Genomic DNA, 23598 nt, shown 5'->3' with positions numbered 1-23598 from the left:
CCAGGCAAGCAAAGTGTTGCTCAGAGTCTAAGGAAGATGTGAGGAAAAGTAAAAGTTGCCCCAAATTACTGTGCAAGGCGGCTGCCTTAATTTTGTTATCAGAAGTCTGCATTTGAGGTATCTGCTGTAAATGTGTGCCACTTGATAGCTGTTTCCACATTACTGACGGTTCACCAATCGAAACAGAGTACTTGCTAGAGCCCGCCCTCTCCACTATAGCAATGAAAATACCAGGCGTCATTTCAAGGCTTTTTTCATGTTGCACGCTATGTCAGTGAAATAAATACCTAAAGAAGTAAGGAACAAAATGCATATGTTTTGTGACATATTTAATTATTGCTGCTCATATATTTATTTATTTATGTATTTATTGCCACATTTCACATTACATTTATTCATTTGTTTAAATATTCCTCAATATACTTTGTAATTAACATCGTCAAAGAACTTTTCCCCCTGATTCAGGATGGAGACTTTTGTGTTCATCATCATCCAGTCCTTGGGGTCGTCTCTTTGTTACTTGCAGGATGTTTTATTGATTAAAATATGATGTCAAACAAGCCAGTGATTGTCTAATTCATGCTTTTGCTCTTTCTTTGCAGCAACTTCCGTTTTCTTATGATCGCCTTGGCTTATTCGGTTCCACTTGGAATGTGTGCAGGCTGGTCTGGGGTGCTGGATATGATTTTAACACCTTTTCATGTTAGCCAGGTAAATACTTCTTATGATATTTTGGAATTATAGTCTTTAGATTACTTTAGATGATGGCTTCATCAGCCTCGCCAGCCATGGTGTGTTACGAGGCAGGGCTAATGTTTCTTCTCTAACTTCATCCTGTAATTCTTTACCACTTTATAGCATTTTTGGCCATATATGATGCTGAACTCTCAAGGAACAAATCAGCAGGATAATAAAAAGGCAATCAGAATTGGGAAAGAGCTCTCATTTCAATCAACTAGACAGCTCTGAAATATCTGTGTTTTTCTGAGTGATTTGAGACAACATCCACTCACGATGCTGTATGGGGTTCTTATTGCACCTGTTTAGCTTTATCTTTAAAAGCTTGAAATTTCTTTATTTTCTTTTTACAGCTCTTGAAGACAGCATTTTTAGCTTTATCATTTAAAGGTTGAAATGTCTTCCTTTTTTGTTTTTGTTTTTTTTTTTTACCTGCCGTTTATGACACAGTTTTAAAAACAGCGATTATCTGTCCATCCATTTTGTCATTGCAGCACCTTTGAGTGCAAAGCATGAAGCCTCCCTGAAGAGGATCAAACTGTATGCCTATGCAGAGCCATGCCAAATTAGAGTCACAAATGAATGTGACAGGGATCTACAGGGCTCAAACTAAAGAGGGCTGATTTTGCCAACACTGTGCCTGGCTCTCCATTCAAGCCCAGTCTCCAGAGCTGGAAGGCAGCACTACCCAGTGAAGTAGCAAGCTGGACACACAAATCAGCAGTCATACGTTCATTAGACTAAATTAGAGTGGTATACGTGATACTGCCTGACTGCTCCAGAGTTCCACAGTGCTGGGAAAAAATATTTGCCCCTTACTTATCTCCTCTGTTTTTGCATATTCTACCCAGTAAATGTTCTCAGACTTTCATACCAATGTCAGTATCAGAGAAAGAGAACCTGAGTGAACACACAATACAGTTTTAAATCAGGACTTTCGTTATTCAAAGAACAAGGTGATCCAACAACCCTATCATCCTTATAAAAAAGCCATTGCCTCCATAGTTTCAATATTTTGTTGCAGCACCTTTAGTAACCAAACATTTAATAAAATTTGATCATGATCTCTCACGTCATGCAGATAAATTCCAGCTCAGAACTCCTTTAATTCAGAAACAACTGGAGTTTTGTGAGCACCAACTGCTTCTTTCAGGTCCTTTCTGTCGGGTTCAAGTCAGGACTTTGACTAGGCTGCTTCAAAACCTCTGAACCGTTCAGTTGTAGGCGTGCTTTAGTGTTTTGGCTCTTTCTTCCGCTGTATTACCCAACTGCACTTCAGCTTCAGGTCACAGAGAGGTGACCGGACACTGTCCTTAAGAATATTCTGGTAAAGTGCACAATTCCTGTTTCTTTTAATAATGGCAAGTCTTTCAAAGCATCCACACATCATCACATTACCACCCCATATTTATTATATGTCTGATGTTTTTTACTTTCTAGCACCAGGTATAGTGGGCCCTTTGTTATGCAAAGAGTTCCACTTTGAACTCATCTGTTATCATTCCAAAATGCTAGGGCATAATAATCCCGGGGTTTCTTTATTGTCATGTTCCTCTTGACTAACAAAGTTTTCTCATAATTTTTCTTCAGCCTCTTTCTTATTGTGAAATCATGACCACTGGCCTTAGTTGAGGTTACAGAGGACTGCAGTTTTTTGGATCATCTGTGCCTTCTTGATTGAGTCGTCTCCACGCCCTTGGAAGGCCCATCTTTCCTCTGAAGATTCATCACAGTTCTACATGTTCTCCTTTTGGTGATCATGGCTCTCACTGTAGAGCTGTGGAGTCCCAGAGCCTTAGCAATGATTTTCCAGACCCCTAAGACTGATTGTTTGTTTTAGGAGTTCTTTTGATCAAGACCTAGCATTTAAGAAACCTTCTGGTGACAACTTCATGCTAAATGCTGAGGGTCAATATATGGGGAGGACTAGGCTCAACAGAGCTGGGCTGTGTCAGCCATTCTCAATTGAACGATTCACTGCTGTTCCAGATGTTCTTGATATGGTGATAATGACTGTCACTGTGTTGTGCTAGAGTCCCAGAGAACTATTTAAAAATATTTTAAACTGTGAATCATATACCCAAACTCTCATCTGAATACTTACCTTAACTCTGGCTCAGAGTTCTTGCAAAGATAACTGAGGAAATGATGCCTTTCATTATTTTAGACCAAATTTGTTAAGAGCAATCCCTGTCCAGCTTATGACAAATAGTAAATGTGATTGTCCTACTGTGTAACCATCTCTAGATGACGGAAAGACATTTAGAAGAGTTGCATCAAATACACATGCACTGTACATTAGGCTTTGGAGCCACTATTTCATAGTGAGTAGTACTACTGTGCTGTAAGCTCTGATTTCCTCACCCCGTTATGTGGAATTCATCAATTGCTTCGATTTCCTTTCATGACTGCTCAGAGATTCAGGGAGTTGTGTTTCTGTACGCTTATCTTCTCTCGGCTCTGGACACTCACTCTTGACACATTGTAACAACTGTTGCACTTTTATCTGCATCATTACAGTCTGGTACAGAGCAGGGTCAGCTGTGTCACTTTACATGTCCCTTTTCAAGTCTCAGACACTTCCCTGGGTCAGTTTTGCCTCTGCCTTGTTAAACTGCCCTTGGAGACGTTCCAGAGGCTTTGTGGCGCAGCTCTGCCCACAAAGTGTGTTTTTCTACAGAATCTGTGCCATATTCTCTTCTCTGTTTCTATTCTATTTCTCTGTTACTATTCCACACAATATCAACTTGTCACATACGAAGATCCTGTCAGATAACAATATGTGGGAGTGACTGCTTACTCGGTTCTTAGATATAGTCCATATTTTAAACTCCTGGTTTTGCCAGATTATCACACTGCAATCTGCCCAACACTTCTTTTCACCATGAGAGATCCAAGGTCTGTTAAAAGTGCACTGGCTCAGTGGCCACAAGCCCGTAAAACAACAGCACTGTATGCCCCGTGACCTGAGATGAAGTAGTTATTCCAAGTAAGGCAGGCTGAGGCTTCAAGGTCAGATTGTTCTACTGTCTTATCTTGTCACCGCAGGGTGGCGACGTGTTGTGTGTTGATTAGTACAAGCAAGTAAGAATTTCACTGGAAACTCCATACATGTGACAGTAAGAACACTATGAACCTGATGAAGAAAAATTTGGGCCAAAACCACGTTTGCTGTCAAAACCTCACCCTAAGTTTAACATCATGCCTTCATTAAAAGGTGAAGTTTTACTTGAGCTCTTTGAAGCTTTAATACAAACAGCGATGGAGAATGAGGTGTTAAAGTACAGTAGGTGCTGCCGAGAAGGCACAGCAAAACAGTCTTTTCATTGATCCAGTCAGGTTGTGAAATTCATGTTCTTTTGGCTTGAACTGCAGCAATTTTTGTAATTACCACAATTCAGTCAGGGTGACTAACAGAGACGAGCAGTAAAGCACTTAATGATATTAAATTTGGATCGCAAAATCAATACTCAAACAGCAATGGTGTGTTTTCAGAGAAATATGCTTGCATTGTTCATGAATTGCCATTTTTATCTGTAATAGACATGGTGTCTCCCTAATATGCACGTTGTTGACTCTTGCGGAGTTATACTGTAAGTTTATGTTGACATTTGGTGCTCTACAACATCATGATAATTGTCATTTAACAAAATGTCGGTTCTTTGAGTTTTGGGAGTAACAATCTCATGATTCTGTTGAGCTTCTCCAAGTTTAAAGCCTAGGCTTGCCCAAAAATTAGGCCGCAAAGCTCCAGATATAGCCTAGTAACAAAAATCAGTCTTGCCTTAAACTCAAGAATGTCAGTTCTTGACATTTTGGTACCTTCTTTATGGACTTTATGTAGGTTTCCTTCCGAAGTGTTACAATGTTCACCCATCATCAGAGATGGCCCATCTATTATCAAACCGCTTAATTTGGTTCAGGGAGCAAGTTGCCCACTCGGGCAGCACTGGGCACAAGACAGGAAACAGTCTTCAACATTTATTCCTTCACTCTTACACATGGGACCATTTAGAGTTGTCATTTCACCTAAAACACGGATATCTCATGATTCTGTTGAGCTTCTCTAAGTTTAAAGTCTAGGCTTGCCTAAAAATTAGGCCACAAAGCACCAGATATAGCCAAGTAACAAAAATCAGTCTTGCCTTAAACTCAGGAAGCAGGCTTCTTGGCCAGCATGGGTGAGAAAGGACCAGACTGAAGAAAAAAATATGCATCTCAAAAGAAAGGTGTGGGGGAAAGTAAATAAATCGCTAGTCATCCATGACAGAAAAACAAAAGTTCCTTTATATTTTAAAGAGGTTTTAAAAAAAAAATAAAAAAAGGAATGAGGCCCAGAAGAAGTGCATCCTAAGCAAACTATATCAAGTCTGAAATCCAGAAAACTAAAAGTTCATAACTAGAAAATCTTAAAGAAAACAGCACTAACACAATTAAAGATCCAAAGAAGCAGATGCATGAGCCATAATGTCCAATGGGGGGCGGACCCAGAGCTGTGATGTCAGGAGGGCCCGCCCCCATACGGCCTTCATATTCAAAACCAGGTATATCACAGAACATACTAATAAATACATAACTAAAATTGTACACCAAAATAATACTAATGAAACAGTAAGATGCATATTCAGACCAAACAAAAACATATTTAATACCAAAACACGCCAGAGAAAAGAAACACAGGGCAGGGATAAAACCCTGGTTACCACATAACAAAATCTGCGTGCCAGGAGGGTCAAGGGGAATGTGCCAACTTCACACAGATGGTGCCCAGGCCAGGACCCTGGAGCTGTGAGGCAGCAGCGCTAACCTCCATACCACCATTCCATCCATCTAAAGGTGAACTTTAGGATTATTAATGATTCTGAACTTGAAGTTGAGCTTGGAAGTGACCAGTGATGACTGGCAGTCCCACCAGGACGATTACTAGTTCAGCCATCAATCCTGACTAAGAAAGAAGCAACCATCGGAAGGGAATGGATGAACCTTGTGATCTGCAATATGCATTAACAAGTTATGTAAAATGCACCAGCTTGTGGGAGTAGTGATTCAAAAATTTGATGCATACTGCTAACTGATGTATGACTCACAAAAAGGCTTTCAAGACACAATCTCCCTAATGGTTAGGCTGCTGGGCAACCCGCCCTCCGTCAGGTAACCTCTGCTTTCTTTCTGCGTATGATATAAAAAGGATGACTTAAGCCTTGGAACTCGTCTTGAAGCAGTATTTTTATTTGATTGAAACCCACATTTGACCTTCGCTTCGTTTTACTTAACTTTGAGTTTTGGAGGACTCCTTTGTTATACGGGGCTTACTGTTTATGTACAGTGCATATAAAAAGTCTTCACCCCCTTTGAGGTTTTCACATTTTATCATTATACAACATTGAGTCACAGTGGATTTAATTGGGCTTCTCTTGACACTGGTCAGCAGTAAAAGACTCTTTAACGTCAAATTCAAAACTGATCTCTTCAAAGTGATCTAAATTAATCACAAATATACGGCACCAAACAACTGGTGGCCTAAGTATTCACACCCTTCTCCAGTCAGTATTTAGGAGATGGCAGCCATGACAGCCTTAAGTCCGTGCGCACAGGTCTCTTCTCTGTCCATTCTGCCGTTCCTCCTCATTGTTCTTTGCACAACTTCTCAGGCTCGCTCAGTTATCATGGTGGCTGTGAGTGAACAGCCTTAGTCCAGTCCAGCCACAAATTCTCAATTGGACAGAGATCTGAACTCTGCCTCAGCCACTCCAGGACCTTCACATTACTGTTGTGAAGCCATTTCTGTGTCGCTTTGGCTTTGTGCTTTTGCTCGTTGTCTTCTCCCAAGGCGCAGGTTTCTTTCAGGCTCGATCAGAGTTTCCTCCTTTATTTCCCCATATTTTGTTCCATTCTTTTTCCCCTCAGAAGCCTTCCAGTGCCTACTGCTGAGAAGCATCTCCACAGCCTGATGCTGCCACCACCACCATGCTTCGCGGCAGAATGGTTTGTATTTTGATAAGGTGGCATCTAGTCTGATGGCCAAAAAGTTCCATTTCATCCTCATGAGCCTATATAGAACCTTCTTCAACTGACTTCACAGTTTTCTGTGTTTTTCTTCTCCTTGCTACTCATAAAGCAGTGACTGGTCAAGCACCTGCACACAGTTGTCTGCGCTGTCTCTACAATGTAATCTAGTGTAGCTTGTAACTCCTGCAGAGTTTTCAGACATCTGTTGGTGGCCTCCTTCATTCATCTTCTTCGGTTTTTGTAGGCAGCCTGCTCTAGCAGATTTACAGCTCTGCCGTACTCCTTCCATTTCTTTAATTCATTTCATTATTGGCATGGCTTTGCATGTATTTTTGTTTTTCACTGTGAATGTTAGGCCACCATACTGTCTCACCACTAGCTGGCCGTTCCAGATACAATTTATTGAAGCTCCAAACAGATGGCCTCCATTAAACTAATGATGGGACTTTAAAAACCAAAGGAGCTGCACAATTGATAAGTTAGTCTATGTTATAACGGAACAGCACACAAAATAGATAAATGGCATGAGGAATGAAAAAGACCCTAAAAACCTGGTCCGGACCTCCCATTGTCTGCCTGGGACAGGCCTCACCTAGGCAGTCTGATCTTCCAACTCCACAGACAGGCCTCAAAAACAGGGACATTGGAATTGCTTTAAATGTGCCAAAATATAGCAAAATGGCCATTATTGGAAGGGAAAAAATATAAAAAGAAATTTTGATTTGGGAAACAAATCCACAATGAGTCTTTATAAATGAAGAATTTATTTATTTAAACAAAAGAAAAACAAAAAAATGAGAAGAAAGGAAAAAATAAACCAGGAGACTTGCCAGAAAACACAGTTGAAGGTGAACAAGTCCCAGTCTTAAACTCTAAGTTGCAACCAAAAAACAGAAGCAAAATTACACAGTTGAACAATTAAACCACTCACAGTACAATAGAACTGTCCAGTCTTCAGTGAACCAGTGGCGGGTCTGCTCCCAGCTTCAGAATATAAAAGCTCAAGGTGGACATCAGGGTAGTCACGTCTTTTGTGGTCTCACCCACTAATCATAAGGAACATAAGAGAACACAGAAGCACAATACAGAAATACTAAATAAACAGAATAATAGTAACAAAGATACAGAATTACAGTAAAACACATGAAAAATAATACTGTTACTGGGTGGGAGTGGATTTTTTTTTTTTTCTCAAACTTTTTCAAAATTTTGTTAAACTTGACTTCTATGGAATGTTATTTGATCTTAATAAAATCAAAAAATGTTTAAAAAATAAATAAATAAATGATACTTTACAATAAACATAAGCTAAGGAGCAAACCCTTGTTGTAACATAACAGTCCTTTGCCTTAATTAAGCTCCACTTGCTATTGGATTCTCACTGGCATTGTTAATGTTTGTGATGTGCCATCTGTTGGAATTAGTGATGGACTTTTGGATTCACTCTACAGATTTGATTCTTTTAAACTTTCAGATTAAATAAATCATTTCATAATAATAAAAACAAAATAATAATTATAAAAGCAAAACCTTTCCCTCTTGAAGACAAATTCATTATTACTTATTTATATTTATTAAATCATTTTAAACATACTGGTAATTCATTCTGTTTAACAGTAACCTTTCTAGAAGCACTAAGCATGAAAATATAATGCAAATGCCTAGTTTGTGGTCAAAATTTAACATCTTATTAAAGAAAGAGACATCCTCTAACAGGGCAATTCAGTAATCAGGCAGGAGAAAAGCTGTTCAGTGTATCTTTTAATTACTCCTCAGCAGAATGCCATGGAGGGAGTGTTCATCATAAGTAGTCTGTTACGGCCTGGTTAGAATGATCAGAATGGTCCAAGAAACAAAGGAAAAAGGTTCATGTTATAAACTGTTGAGTTTACAGTGTCAATCAGTGCATACATGTTACTCTGGTTGGTTCATTGGTTTACACCCAAATGTTTATATAGAATAAAAGTTTTTTATATTATATTCTGGTTCTTCTTATACCTTTTGAGATGAGCCACCACCCCTGAAATTTCTGTGCATATAACTATTGTCCATTGTCGTTGCTTATAGGTCATTTGCTGATTTCTTAGTCATCCTTCAGTACATTTTGTATATTACATCAGCCTTTCTTCTGGTGTATTCTTGACTTCATCTCAGTATTTTTCATAAACCAATTCTTATATTTCAGTGTACATTTTGTTATTCACTTGGTCTTTATCTCGTTTCCAACATTTATTAACCCTTTATGCTATTTCTTAACGATGAATGCTATGTTACCCTAAATTTATTCTTCTACAAGTTCAAATTAGATGAGACATTTGAGAGACAGAAGTTCTCGATGGGATAGGCTACAGCACCCCCTGCGACCCTGTTCAAGACTAAGCAGGTTAGAAAATAACTGACTCAATCAAATGAATGAGAATGATGTGACTGGTTCTCTGGCGATGATTCAGCTCACAAAGCAAATGAACAAGAATCGGGTAATGGTTCAGTTTGAATTTGAATAAGCAGAGAATGATACATGTGCGGTGCATTCAGTGAGCTCTAAAAAGTGAAGTTGACAGAAATCGTTAAATTAGAATAACATTTTATAAGGTTTCATTGTGTGTGACTGATTTGTTTAATGTACAAAGGCACATAGAGGAATTAGTTAAAAAAAAAAAATATTAGTGCTGGGCGGTATGACCAAAATTCTATATCACTGTATTTTTCAAAATTATCCCGGTTTCACGGTATTTGATGGTATTTTTTCCCCCATGCATAAGTGGATGTAAACCACATTTTCCACTGCAATTACTGCAGAAGACTGGCTAAGAATAAATAACCTATTCCACTGTCATGAGCATTGTACAAAAAAAGACATTTTAATGTGCACACAAGTATTAATCCAGGTTTGCATGGCCCCATAAAGTGAGAGTTTTCAAGACAGTGGCACTAATGAAGAAAAGGAATCGCATTGCATGACAGTTGCAGTCAAAATAGAGAACCTTTTTACTGAACAAATTTTGCAAACAACTTAAGCTAAAATTTTGACAACATATTTTCAACCATCCAAAGAGGCATTTAAACTTAGTAAAATATTCAGAGGTGCTTGTCAAAAGTTGTATTGCACTGAACACATCTTAGAAAAGGCATACATAGTGAATATGTTTTGTAAACCAACTACACTTTCTGTTAATGTTAACAATCTCTGTCCACTGACGTGTTAAAGTGTCAATAAATAATAACAATAAAATAAACAATAGTGCAACTTCCGGTAATAATACTATTACTTCAAAACTTCAAGCCCAGGTGCATTACGCAGTATTCACCAAATAAAAATAAAATAAAACAAGTGCAACTTGGTAAGACAACTTTACCAACTGAACCATCATTAAGGCAAATTGCATTAATGTGGACCTTACTTCAGCTAAGCTATATACATAAATAATAAAACTGTAACTTGCATTTATAATGCTATTTGTGGTATAGCCCTACGGAAGTGTATTAGGGCCACAGCGAAGAAAAAAAAAACTTATGTCGAGAATGAAGTCAACATGTTGACTTTATTCACGACATTTCCATTTTAATCTTGACGCTTAAGTCAAGATTAAAGTCGACTTTTCCACATTATTCTCATAGTTTATTTTCTCATTAAAGTAGAATGTCGTAAACTAAACTTCACCCTAAAATCAATGTTTAATTTACAAGATTTTCTCAAACCCCGTAATAAGTTAATGTAGCACATGAAATGCTTCGTGTTAAGTGTTCAGTTTTTAATCACTACACTCTTCTTAAACTGATTTCCTCCGCACTAAGAGGAGGCGCAGGCAGCGATCGCCGCACAGAATGCGTTCACTTCATGATATTCCTACTCTCTGAAAATTTAGAATGCCTGATATCATTTTCATGATGAAATGCATTATGAAATGCAGGTATTAAACATGAACGGTAGTGCAGCTCCCTCGCAGTAAGGGGTCCCCAGGTGTACGTTCAGTGTAGAGAACTTTATGGCAGGTGTGACGAGGCTTCAAAAAACTGGATGTATGAATGGGTATCACAGAGGTTTAACTTAAATATTGTGTAAATGTTGGGTTCGTGATCTGGTGGTCGGAGACACAAACACGGAATTCAATGAATGTTCTTCTCGGTGGACTTTCTTTATTGCATGCGTGTCGTCTCTGTCTGATGTACCAAATTCCCGTTCCTATCCTTCCTTTTTATTTCTCCACATAACCAATCACCACACGATAAAAGTCTTTGTGAAATTAAAACTAGTTATAAACTTAGACCATGGACTGTTCAGAACTTTAAAAAAATCTTTGTTATACATGTTTAATTATGCCATCCATTTAGGATTGCAACCATCCCAGCAAGCATTGTGTGCGAGGCAGGAGTAAATCCTGAATGAGTCGCCAGCACATCGAAGGGTGAACACGAGCAACACATACACTAGCAGGGTTAATATAGCAGAACAAAACTCACATCCTACATGACTTTGAAAGGAAACTGAAGCACGGCGAGTAAACCCACCAGAAAAACATGCAAATTCAAAGCAGGGAACACCCGGGACCCCTTTGCTGCGAGGCAGTAGTGCAACCTCAACGCCACCGTGCCCCCATATGATTAATACATGCTTTAATGCATTTCATCATGAAAATTTTATCAAGTACTTATCTTAGCATTCTAAATGTTCAGGGAGCAGGAATATCATGGAGTGAATGTATTCTGTGTGCTGCCTGCACCTCCTCTTAGCGCAAGAGGAAGTCAGTTTAAGAGGCACGTAGTTATTAACATGGCTCGGGGAACACTTAACACAAAGCATTTAATGTGCTACATAACTTACGATGGGGTTTGAGAAAATCTAATAAATTTAATTTCAATGAAGTTTAGTTTACGGTGTTCTACTTTAATGACAAATTACAAAAATAAAGTCAACATGTCGACTTTAATCTCGACAAAAACGGCGAGAATAAAGTCAACATGTCGTCACACTATTACACAGTACTGAAAAAAAATAAAACAAGTACAACTTGGCTTGCAGTATTATTCAGTAGTATAGAAACAGTATTCACACATTTGAACATAATGGTCCACATCCAACCTTTTAAATCCAAAGTATCTCCAGGCAACAGACGTGACTCCTTTTTCCAGCAAAACTTCTTCTGTGTCTGTGAAGGCCTGTGCGCTGAACTGGGGAGTCCTCTACAGCGCATCTTCAACCTGAGCCTGGAACAGGGGAGAGTCCTGAGGCTCTGGAAAACATCTTGTATCACCCCAGTCCCAAAGGTATCGCGTCCTAGTGAGCTGAATGACTTCCGGCCTGTCGCTCTGACATCACATGTGATGAAGACCATGGAGTGGCTGCTGCTTCACCACCTCTATCTATCCATCTATCTATCATGTTCAACTTTATCATCTGCTACAGCTTCAGTTTCACAATGTTCTCTGTCCATTTTCACCGTGCAATACCTCCACTACCACATGTTCTCCGTTGCATGCCTGTTTAGCGGTGTAGCAGTGAAAAAGAGCCCCCTTAAACAGTTTCCCGCTGCACCACGTTCTGAACGTTGTTTAGGCAATTTAAACTGGTGTTGTGGTATAAGAAAAATCCGTATCATAACAAAAATAAAAAATGGTTTTCAGTATGAATCGGTACACCTCCCAGCACTAATATATATATATATATATATATATATATATATATATATATATTGTCACACATGTGCGAGTTGGAGGCAGTCAAAGAGCCTAAAGGTGAGTGAAATCTCATGAGACAAGGGTTTATCACGTGGTGCTTACCTGAATCTCTTTCTATCTACAGAAAACCGGAAGAAAAATAAACACTTCCAGATTCAATTCCAAAATGGCCGCGATGACGTCTCTTCCGGTTCCACAATCGATTACTCCGGTCTACTCATGATGACGTTGGTTCCGTGGTCCCGCCTCCAATCGTCATTTCCTGCCAACCATTTCCTCTCCCATCATCCCATCTGTTATATAAACGCCAATTTGTTGCAATACATTATTCACTTTGTACTGAAAAGTCATTTTGAATCATCTTCTTTTCATTTCTGTCTGACGACAATATATGGGGACAACCCCAAACCTTTTTCTATTTTGAAAGGACTCTTTATTTATTACTATATATATATATATATATATATATATATATATATATATATATATATATATATATATATATATATATATATATATATTCTGTGTAAAACATATCCAATAGCTACTTGTACAAAACAATTAAGCCATTCTAACAAATGTGTTGTTACTGTATGAGAGAATAATTAATGACAGATTTCTTGTTTGCGAATAATGATTTTGTTCCGACTAGAAAGATTCAGATGGCCGGTTTTTGCACGTGCACTTTAATCGTCTAAACGACAGGGACTGACAGCATCACAGACATGCTTTAGCACTCCCGATTAGCCCTACTGAATCGTTTCATTCGTGCTCACTGATTGATTACTATGATTCACTGAAAGTGTTGTTCAAAAGGAACGAATCATTCACAGATCACCCATCGTTACATGTGGAATTTTCATTCCAAGTATGTTATTACTGTCTGCATTACAAAATGCATTCCAATAGGTGGTGCACCACAAATCTTAACACTGAATATGCCCAATAGAGCCGGATGAACAGAAATCTGCTTTCATTATGCAGATTAAAAGATAAAGCCATTGCATATTCTTACTGCTGTTGTCGAACACACACATAACAAAAGGAGTGGAGAACTGGCTTCCAGTGGGATGACTTGTCCTTAGTTTAGCATGTCACATTACTTTTGCCCTCATTTTCGAAGCAAATATTTAGAGTAGGGATACAATATCCTGGCCTTCATTGGCTAAATCAATATAGAGCTGTGGCAGTGTCTTTAAAGAAGGGCACCATATACAAATAAGCTGTCTTTACCAAACGTGCAGTGTAATGTAATGAAACTTTAATACCCAATGATTAACAGCAGTTCCCTGGCATAATTAATTGTCCCTAGCATCATGGCACATTATGTTTTACCTCTTTGTTTTCCTTTGAATTTTGCACTGTACGTTCATGTTATGAATTTGGCAGAATGTGTGCATGGTAATGATAGATATTACGGCCCATATATCTTGTAGAGCACAAATCCCATTTGGCCCTCCTAGAAATGCTGACTGCTTTTCTAAACACAAATCAAGCATCTGTTTTACTGTTTTTTTGGTTTTTTTTTCCTCTTTTCTATCCTTGAGTGAGGGGCCCCCTAGCAGTAACAGTCAAAGCCATCTTACTTTCACTTCTTCTTACTCGATATTGAAAGCAGCCTTAATGAAGCCGCTTACAAACCAAGCACTCCCAGTAGCATTAAAGCTCTCAATATCCCAATGCCAAATTACAAAATCAAGTGAGGCAAAAAAAAAAAAAGCTGTTCGTTCGAGCAAACACTTGAGCACCGAATTGAACTGTTACAATGAACGCTGTGGAAACTATCCCATCCACATAATTAAATGGATTATTGTGTCTGTTTCAGGTGGATGCTGGTTGGATCGGCTTCTGGTCTATTGTTGGGGGCTGTGTGGGAGGAATAGCAATGGCAAGGTAAGTGGGAGCAAATAGCCGGAGTTAAAAGCTCCAGGCACATTCACAAAATGCATGAATGTTATTTTTTATTTTCAAAAGAAGATATTTTTAAGTTTCGACTTCATCCTCCTAAAGTTGAAATCACAATAAAACCACATTTGTTGGCACTTTTAAGAGAGTGCTGGGTATACTGATGTTATCAGCTCGTCGTTTGATGGTGAACTTGTCAATGCCACCTCTGATGCCTTGATATTAGTCTCTCCTTCAATGCACACATAAATAATACCAAAAAGATGCCAGCTGTCCTGCACCATCACTTGTCTCCTTCCTCTGGTCCGTTCATCACTGCATTCAGGGACAGGTTCTACCCTCTAATCTTAAGGATATTCGGCGTGCACTCCTAATCATCCTCACAACTGCATTTATCTGACTTTGCTGTCACTGTCTTCTCTGAAATACTGTTTGATGTTGTGCCCAATGTCTGCTCATGGATTTATGTTTTCTCTGACCTGTCATTCTGCTGTTGAGATTCTGTAGGAGACTTGCAAGTCAGAATCCCATTTTACAATGTACTATATGTGTGACAAGAACATTAAAACCCGCTCTTGACTTGTTAATTGTGATGAGAACAGACATTTCAGCCCAGCAACCTCGTCCATCCTTTTCACAGAGATTCTCCCACATACACAATGAAATTAGAAAATGAATTCATTTATGACCTTTAGTCTTGACTGCTCTAATGCACTGCTAAGTGGCTGTCCATCCAGTCTCCTGTGCCGTTAGATGGTCCAGAATGCTGCTACAAGAGTCATTCACTCAGGAGCTTTTATTGCGTTCATTCTAACATTTTGGTACTCAAAGCCCTGTCACATCACACAAAGTTGCCGACTTCTTTTACATAATCTTGTAACGGCCAACCCAATTGTCCGGACTGGCAACTACACCGCCAAGACCTGTGGCCTGTCAACCTGAGGGGCGTTAGACAAACTGTACTTCTTCCAACTACTTCCCCAAAAAAGGTAAACAGTAAGTAAGTTAATAAAGTGAATATATGTATTAATGAAAAAGAAGTGAAACAAAATGCCAAACAGTATAAATCCTTTCCCCTCCCCTAGCACCCGCAACCCCACAAGTGAACAGCAAAATATTATACAATGCAAACCCTCCCTTGACTCTACACTAAACATGAAACAGATTTGACGCACAAGAAACACATATCACATGTAAAGTCCAGGAAATTGTCCAGAGAATGATTAATGGAAATGACCTTGAACTTCTTAGAAACTGTCCAGCGGTAACTGCAATATGGGAAGCACTTGATTGTTCGCTCCTTTCCCAAAATAAAAAAAGAAATGGTCTCACCAAATGATCCTCGGGGTATACCGATACTACTGAACCCCCTGGGGATTTGTGAGAATGGCGAGCTCGTTACGGGTCTGGCATTGAGAGCAGCAAGCTGTGGATAGACCCGGATCAGCGTTTCTCTGTCTCTTGTGATGTATTTTGGGATTGTATTCTGGTTTGTTTCCTTTCCCTTCTCACCTCCTCTTGTTAAAATAGGAAATAACCCGGATGAATTTGATGGGTGTACAGAAAAATTACCTTGAGGGGTCATGGCCCTGCGGCATTCACCTTTTACCTTTTTTTCCAGGGGGACAACATTTACAGACACACCATAGACTGCATAAACGGGACAAAGCTACGAAAGACGCAACTCGGCACAAAACACATTAAGACGTCCCCATTCATGTAGCACCGCTACAGTCTTAGTAAGTCTGGGGTAGTCGTATAGTCTGACTTACGCCACGTCTAACCAGTCTGTGACTCACCTCAGTAAAATCAAACAGTCTTGTGTGTTTGATGTGTGTTTTAACAGTTGAGAACCAATGAGCATATGTTTTATTATATGCTCGTCATTTTATATGGGCGTCTATTCATCCATTTTCTGTTGCTTATCTGGGTCGCATGAGTAGCAGTTTAATCAAAGATGCCCAAATGTCCCATTTCCTGGCCACCTACTCCCACTTGTTCGCAGGCCAGCTGAGAGATGTAATCTGTCCAGCATGTCCTGAGTCTGCCTTGAGGTCTCCTCCCCATTGGCTATTCCTGAAACACCTCCCCAGGCAGGCATCCAGGAGGAATCCTAATCGGATGCTTGGACTACCTTAACTGTCTCCTTTTAATGAACATGTGTCTCCATGTTTATAAGCACCATCCGTAACAGGCAAACATAAAAAAAAAATGATAAACAAGAGCAGAACTAATCATGAATTCTGAAGAGTCAAGTTACTGTGAAAACCTACCATCTTCTTTGGACAGAACATTGTGAACTTTCAAATGCACACATTCTCAGGGTATGTTGCATTTCTGTGTATAAAGCGAAATGAACCTACGTGTAGAACCCTTTTAAATGCTCATCTGCATATAAAGTAGATTCTAGCTAAAGAGCATTCATCTGAAATTCAGATGTTCCAACATAGTTGGTTGGCTGAAGCAACCCATTAAAGGAATATTCCACACAAAAGTTATATTTTTTATGTGTTACCCCATGTAGTGTGTAGTGATAGCTAATGAAAAATTGTAATCTCATGTTTTCATGCAGAACAGAGATTTCAGTGTTTCTGATAGAATTGGTGTCTGTGGTGACCAGTGCTGCACAACAGCAAACAATATCAAAAAGTCCATGAAACAAATCACACGTTAGTCGTGTCACATAATACCCAAGTCAAGTTGACATATGTAGTTTTACAAAAATATCGTTAAGTAAACTAGCTGTAGAAAACATTCTTGTGAACGGAAATGGAATGTGCTCGGCTGAGAATGTGTATTTGAGGTGTGGACCTGCCTCCTATCACTACAGTTATAGTCATATCTACAAATTTTGCACCTCTGGATTATTTTGTGGCAGAATATGAAACTGCCCCGCTGTCTATGGAAGCATCTCAGATATTCACAAGTCTGAGCCTTATGCTCTGTCTGAGGATGTTTCCATTTGTTTTTCCTTAACCTTTACTCTTTACTTTTAGGTGACTCTCCGTGCATGCTTCTTGTTGATATCACATGATGCACATTGTTAGCCAAGGAATAAGCTCTTGTTGAGCTGGAGTCCTAACCAATGAGTGAAGGGTAATGTTTTTAATTCGAATACATGGGTGCATCTGAGGGCGATTGCTTTTAGTTCATAATAGTGTTTTTTTTTTTTCTCAGAAGTGATTTATTTAATAATATTTTAGTAGTACTAGGGTGTTGTACCGAGTTAGCCATTATGGATGTAGTGAGAAGTCAAGCAAAATGACACCTTTTATGGCTTTTGAGGCAACTCAGGCCCCTTCTTCAGGCAAGATGTCATTTTGCTTGACTTCTCACTAATATTTTAGTAAAAATACATGTAAGCATTGACATGTCAATTATACAACAAGTTATGTGAAATCTTTATCATAGATGTTTTCATACAGTTTTGCTGTTGTGCAGTTTTGGACACCATAGACTTCAGTTATATCAGAATCTTTTATTATCTCCATTATGTATGAAAGCATGAGATTAAAATGTTTCATTAGCTATCACTACAAACTACATGAGGTAAGAAACATATAAAATAAAATATATAATTTTGGCTGAAGAATTCCTTTGAATGTATCAAATCCAGACTGCCTTGTTGAGCCAATGAGCTTTTCCATTGGCTGGGAAAGTCATCTTCCACTGACTTCTCCCTGGGACAGGAAGTTCTGTTAAAAAATAAAGACAGCAGGAAACCAAACCTTTATAGTGCTTGAACTTAGAAATAATAGCATCTGCAACTCAAGCCAGCACAGGTTTCCAAATGAGTGGCATGTCCTCTGTGATGGATACAGGTTGACTGAGAGGCCTACTCAGCAGTTTGTGAGCCAGGGCTGAATCAATGATATTTCAGACTTTGATTTACTCAAAGTAGTAATTAGGAAAATTAGATAATAATTCTTGTTAAATGTGACGTGTTGATGAATTGCTGTGTCAAAGACGGGGCTGTAATTTTTAGTGCCCCGGAAAAATCCTGTCATTTTTTTTGCAGTATCTTTAAATAAATAAAGCCTAAAGTCAATAGTTTGCTCACATTGGTACTTGATGAGATTTTTGAAGAACCTCAGTAGAAATTGAGTTGTAAAGGACAGACACCTAGGTGTATTGATTCCTGTTGAAATTTCTAGCAAACTATAACAGATAGACTGATGAGAAAGGCGCTATAAACTGTAAAGATGTGAGGGTTGGAGTTTGCAAAACAGCTCATATATAAAGCTTATCTTAAGCTTTGTGCATTTAGGTAATTATCTCCTAATGGGAAGATACATTTTTGTTACTTCTGACGAATCTCACTGTGTTGTTCCCTAGAGTATGCAAGTTGAATTGTATAATAAGCATTATGATATCTACTTACATAACTGAGAAAGTAATTGGGAATGCACTTTACAGCAAAAGCCATACTGAGCACATTAGCATGCTTGTATGACTTTACTGATAGTTCTGGGGTTTAGCATAGAGGAGCAGTGGAAGCATACTGGGCCCATCACCCAAAAGTTGATGGATGCCGGGAGGAGATCTGGTGTAGTGGGTACAGCACCGGACTTTAAATCACAAGGTGGTCAGTTCACCCCCTGCCCCTGCCTCAGTATATGACATTGAACAAGTCACTTAACCTGAAAATACGCATAAATAAGTATCATGATATTGTCTGCCATCTTGTTTAGTGATATTGGATAATTATTTCCTGATAATAATAATAGTTACAGTAAATCTCCAAGAAGTCTTGTGAGATAGTGTCAATATGTCAGACTATTCTCAGTGGACAGACTGAGGCTGCCAGACATCCGATGAGAAGTTCAGTGCCTTGCAGAAGTTTTCAAACCCCTTTAAAGTCAACACCATTTTCTGGATTTTAAAAGATACATGCACAAAATCCTCCAATCGATATTTGTTACGTGTTCTACCAGTTTGTTGGTAAACTAGCTCTGCTACCCATTAAAGACATGGGTTGTCCATTTGGTTGGGTATAATAATACACACCCAGCCCCTTTCCTTTGCAGCAGCCCTTTTCTCTTCAGAGAGGAAGGTAAGAAAAAACTTCATTAATCAGGAATATCCATAAAAAGGTACGTCTGGAGTTTGCCACAGTGCAGGTGAGGGACTCAGCTACAACAACAACAACAACATTTATTTCTATAGCACATTTTCATACAAACAGTAGCTCAAAGTGCTTTACATATTAAAGAATAGAAAAATGAAAGACATAATTATAAAACAAAATAAATCAACATTAACATCGAATAAGAGTAAGGTTCAATGGCCAGGGGGGACAGAGAAAACAAAAACTCCAGACGGCTGGAGAAAAAATAAAATCTGTAGGGATTCCAGACCATGATACCGCCCAGTCCCCTCTGGGCATTCTACCTAACATAAATGAAACAGTCCTCTTTGGATTTAGGATTCTCACGGAAGGGCTTGATGATGATGATGGTCACGTAGACTTCTTCCTTTTAATCCGTCCATCATTGTTGGAGCATCATGAAGCTTTGAGTTTGGTGGAGGTGGCGCAGGCCACCACCACAAAGAAACCGGAAAAAGAAACAGAAAAGAGAGTAGGGGTCAGTACCGATTTTAGAGCCACCATGAATAGTTGTTATGATGAATTGAACATACAGAGTATCAGGATTAAGTTAAATTACGATTAAAATGAAGTTATAAAAGGCCATGTTAAAGTAATGTGTTTTCAGCAGTGCTTTAAAGTGCTCTACTGTATCAGCCTGGCGAATTCCTATTGGCAGGCTATTCCAGATTTTAGGTGCATAACAGCAGAAGGGCCTCACCACTTCTTTTAAGTTTTGTTCTTGGAATTCTAAGGAGACACTCATTTGAGGATCTGAGGTTACGATTTGGAATATAAGGTGTCAGACATTCCGATATATAAGATGGAGCAGATTATTTAAGGCTTTATAAACCATAAGCAGAATTTTAAAGTCAATTCTGAATGACACAGGTAACCAGTGTAGTGACGCTAAGACTGGTGTGATGTGTTCTGATTTTCTTTTCCTAGTTAGGATTCTAGCAGCTGCATTCTGCACTAGTTGCAAACGATTTATATCTTTTTTGGGTAGTCCAGAGAGGAGTGCATTACAGTAATCTAGTCGACTAAAACAAACGCGTGAACTAATTTCTCAGCATCTTTCAGTGATATAAGAGGTCTAACTTTACTTATGTTTCTTAAGTGAAAAAATGCTGTCCTAATGATCTGATTAATATGTGATTTAAAATTCAGATTACAGTCAACAATCACCCCTAAGCTTTTTACCTCCGTCTTGACTTTTAATCCTAATGTATCCAGTTTATTTCTAATAGCCTCATTGTATCCATTATTGCTGATCACTAAAATTTCAGTTTTCTTTATTTAAATTGAGAAAATTACTATTCATCCATTCTGAGATACTAGTCAGACATTGTGTTAGTGAATCAATAGAATCAGGGTCATCAGGTGCTATTGATAAATACAGCTGTGTGTCATCAGCATAGCTGTGGTAGCTCACGTTGTGCCCTGAGATAATCTGACCTAACGGAAGCATATAGATTGAGAATAACAGCGGACCCAGGATAGAGCCTTGTGGAACACCATATTGGATATCATGTGTCTTCGAGTTGTAATTCCCACAACTAAGAAAATATTTTGTCCCTGTCAGGTAGGATTCAAACCAATTTAAGACCCTGCCAGAGAGGCCCACCCATTGACTAAGGCGATTTCTAAGAATGTTGTGATCAATGGTATCAAATGCAGCACTCAGATCTAAGAGGATGAGAACAGATAAATGGCCTCTGTCTGCATTTTCCCGCAAGTCATTTACTACTTTAACGAGTGCAGTTTCTGTGCTGTGATTTGTTCTAAAACCCGACTGAAATTTATCAAGAATAGCAGGTTTATTTAGGTGGTCATTTAACTGCATAATGGCTGCCTTCTCCAGAACTTTACTTAAGAAGGGCAGGTTAGAGATGGGTCTAAAATTTTCAAGAGCCGAGGGGTCAAGATTATGTTTCTTAAGTAGGGGTTTAACTACAGCAGTCTTAAGACAGTCTGGGAAGACCCCAGTATCTAGTGACGAATTTACTATGTCCAGAACATTATCAATTAGCACACCTGATACTTCTTTGAAAAACCTTGTTGGTATCGGGTCAAGGACGCAGGTGGAGGGTTTTAATTGAGATATTATTTTAGCTACAATGTGGGAAAAGGTTTTGCGGTCATATGAAACCAACTTAGAGCATTTTAGCCAAAATCCATGTATGGCACACACCCAAAACTTGTTATGCCTCAAAAAGTACCATCCCTGCAGTGACTTGTGGTAGTGGTAACATAATCCTGTGGAGTTTCTTTTCATCTGCAGGGATTGGGAATTTTGTGAAGATTGGTGGAAGATTGCAGGAACTACATGCTAGAGGAGAACCTGAGGCTTGTCCTCCAAGCAAAACGGTGATCCCAAGCATAAGGCCAAGCCTCACAAGCATTGCATACGATAGCGTAATCAAAGTCAGATCTCAAGCCCATTGAGAATCTGTGGCACTCTTAGAGAACTGCAGTCTAGTCAACCTGAAAGGTGCACAGAACATTTGTCAGGAAGAATGGACCAAGTTCACTGAGCAGCAGGCTAAGCTCATGTAGACTTACCCCAGAAGACTTAAGGCTCTTACTGAGGCCGAGTTAGTTTTGTCTGCATTGAGAGACCGCTTGCTGCACTTGCACCAGTCTACCAGCTGACCCACTTCTGTCCACATTCTGTACTCACTGATGATGAGACCCACTACTGTCATATCATCTGCTTACTTGATAAGGCTGTTGAAGCTCTACATCATAGTACAGTCATGGATTAGCAAGGTGAACAGCAGTGAGCTCTGGGGGGCTCCGGTGCTCAGTGTTAGCTGCAAATGTGGACTGTCTGTGGCTGTTCTACCAGGAAGTCCAAAATCCAGTTGCAAAGCCCAGCAGTCTTAGCTTCCGGTCAGGTTCTGAGGGATGATGACAATGAACAGCATTCTGATTTAGGTGTTTTCCTTATCCAAGTGAGATGTGGACAGGTTAAGGGTAGATGTATGGGGGATGAATACTCACATAAGCAACAGTTTTCCAGAGGTTACTTTTTAGAAGCCTAATTTTGAGTAATTATTTACTTTGGCTATGAAAATAAACTGTTAGAATGCTTAGGTTGTCTTTAAAAATACTTATTGGAGGCATTTGAGTCTAAACCTTTTGAAATCCAGAGAATGGTGACAATTTCCAAGAGGAATTAATACTTTTGCAAGGAACTGTACAGGAGGACTGCTGTAAGTGTCAATTCTTTACCATCCAATGGATTATTCACTAATAGAAATAACTAAAGAGCCCTATGGCGGCATTACTGTTCACAACTTTCAGTTCTTCTTGTCTTTGTGTATAGCGTACGACCTGTAAAGAACTGGGACAAATCAATAGCCATACAGCAACTGCGGAGCCCAACAAAGTCAACCCTGGCTACTGAGAAAGATCTGACATTAACTGATAGTCACTCTGAATGAGCAGACGCACTGGGTGGGTTTATTCTCATCAGACATTTTTCTTAAATGGAAACTCTATCATAGTGCAAAACCTGAGGATAAGGGGGCCCCTAGGACCCTGGTTTGAAATCACAGCATCTACCAGACTTAAATCAGTCAGCTCCTCCTGGGCAATTGTAACAACTCACAGAGCTTCCAGCACCACCACCACCACAGTGATCGTTCATCAAGGGCCATTTTGAAAAGACACACAGTGTCTGGCGAAGCACTTAGGTGTCCCCTGAGGTTTATTCACTGTGAGTTTTCCACTTGGGTTCAAAGAACTGTGCCATCACCGAGGGATTTCCATGCCAACACTTACAGGCAGCTTTTTAAGTCATTGCAGAATATTTTTTCTTTCAAATCCTGCCATAGTGTTTGTTTTGTTTGTTAGTTTCTTCTCACGTTGTATGATTTGCAGTTTCTCTTTCCTGTTTTTGCTTTGCCGGTTGTATTTGTGCTGTTAACCATCTTGAACAGCCATTCTGCAGGTGCTGGTAATTAGTTATACATGATCTTGTGCAAGTGCTGCGCTTGCATGCACGTTTGAAGTTTCACAAACTTTGGAGAGATAAGGGACATATAGAGGAGAATCCAGAGAAGCAAGGTGAGCCGCTAGAGGACCTGAATACACATGAATACACAATCGATCAGAGCAAGAATTAGGAAGAAGGTGAAAACGAGACAGAACAACAAGCAGGGAATTGAAACGCATGT

At 39.2% G+C, this 23598-nt stretch overlaps 1 protein-coding gene across 1 annotated transcript in view; it reads left to right on the top strand.

Moving 5' to 3' along the window:
- Nucleotides 1-23598, top strand: part of slc49a4 (solute carrier family 49 member 4) — a 123870-nt gene that overhangs the window by 77135 nt on the left and 23137 nt on the right. Inside the window, exons 5-6 of the mRNA XM_039755228.1 lie at nucleotides 603-711; nucleotides 14249-14316. Coding sequence (XP_039611162.1) covers nucleotides 603-711; nucleotides 14249-14316 — 177 coding nt within the window. The remainder of the gene's footprint in view (nucleotides 1-602; nucleotides 712-14248; nucleotides 14317-23598) is intronic.

The sequence above is a fragment of the Polypterus senegalus genome, chromosome 6 (genome assembly GCF_016835505.1).
Source record: "Polypterus senegalus isolate Bchr_013 chromosome 6, ASM1683550v1, whole genome shotgun sequence".
NCBI classification, from domain to species: Eukaryota; Metazoa; Chordata; class Cladistia; order Polypteriformes; family Polypteridae; genus Polypterus; species Polypterus senegalus.
This window is presented reverse-complemented; position numbering and strand designations above follow the sequence as displayed.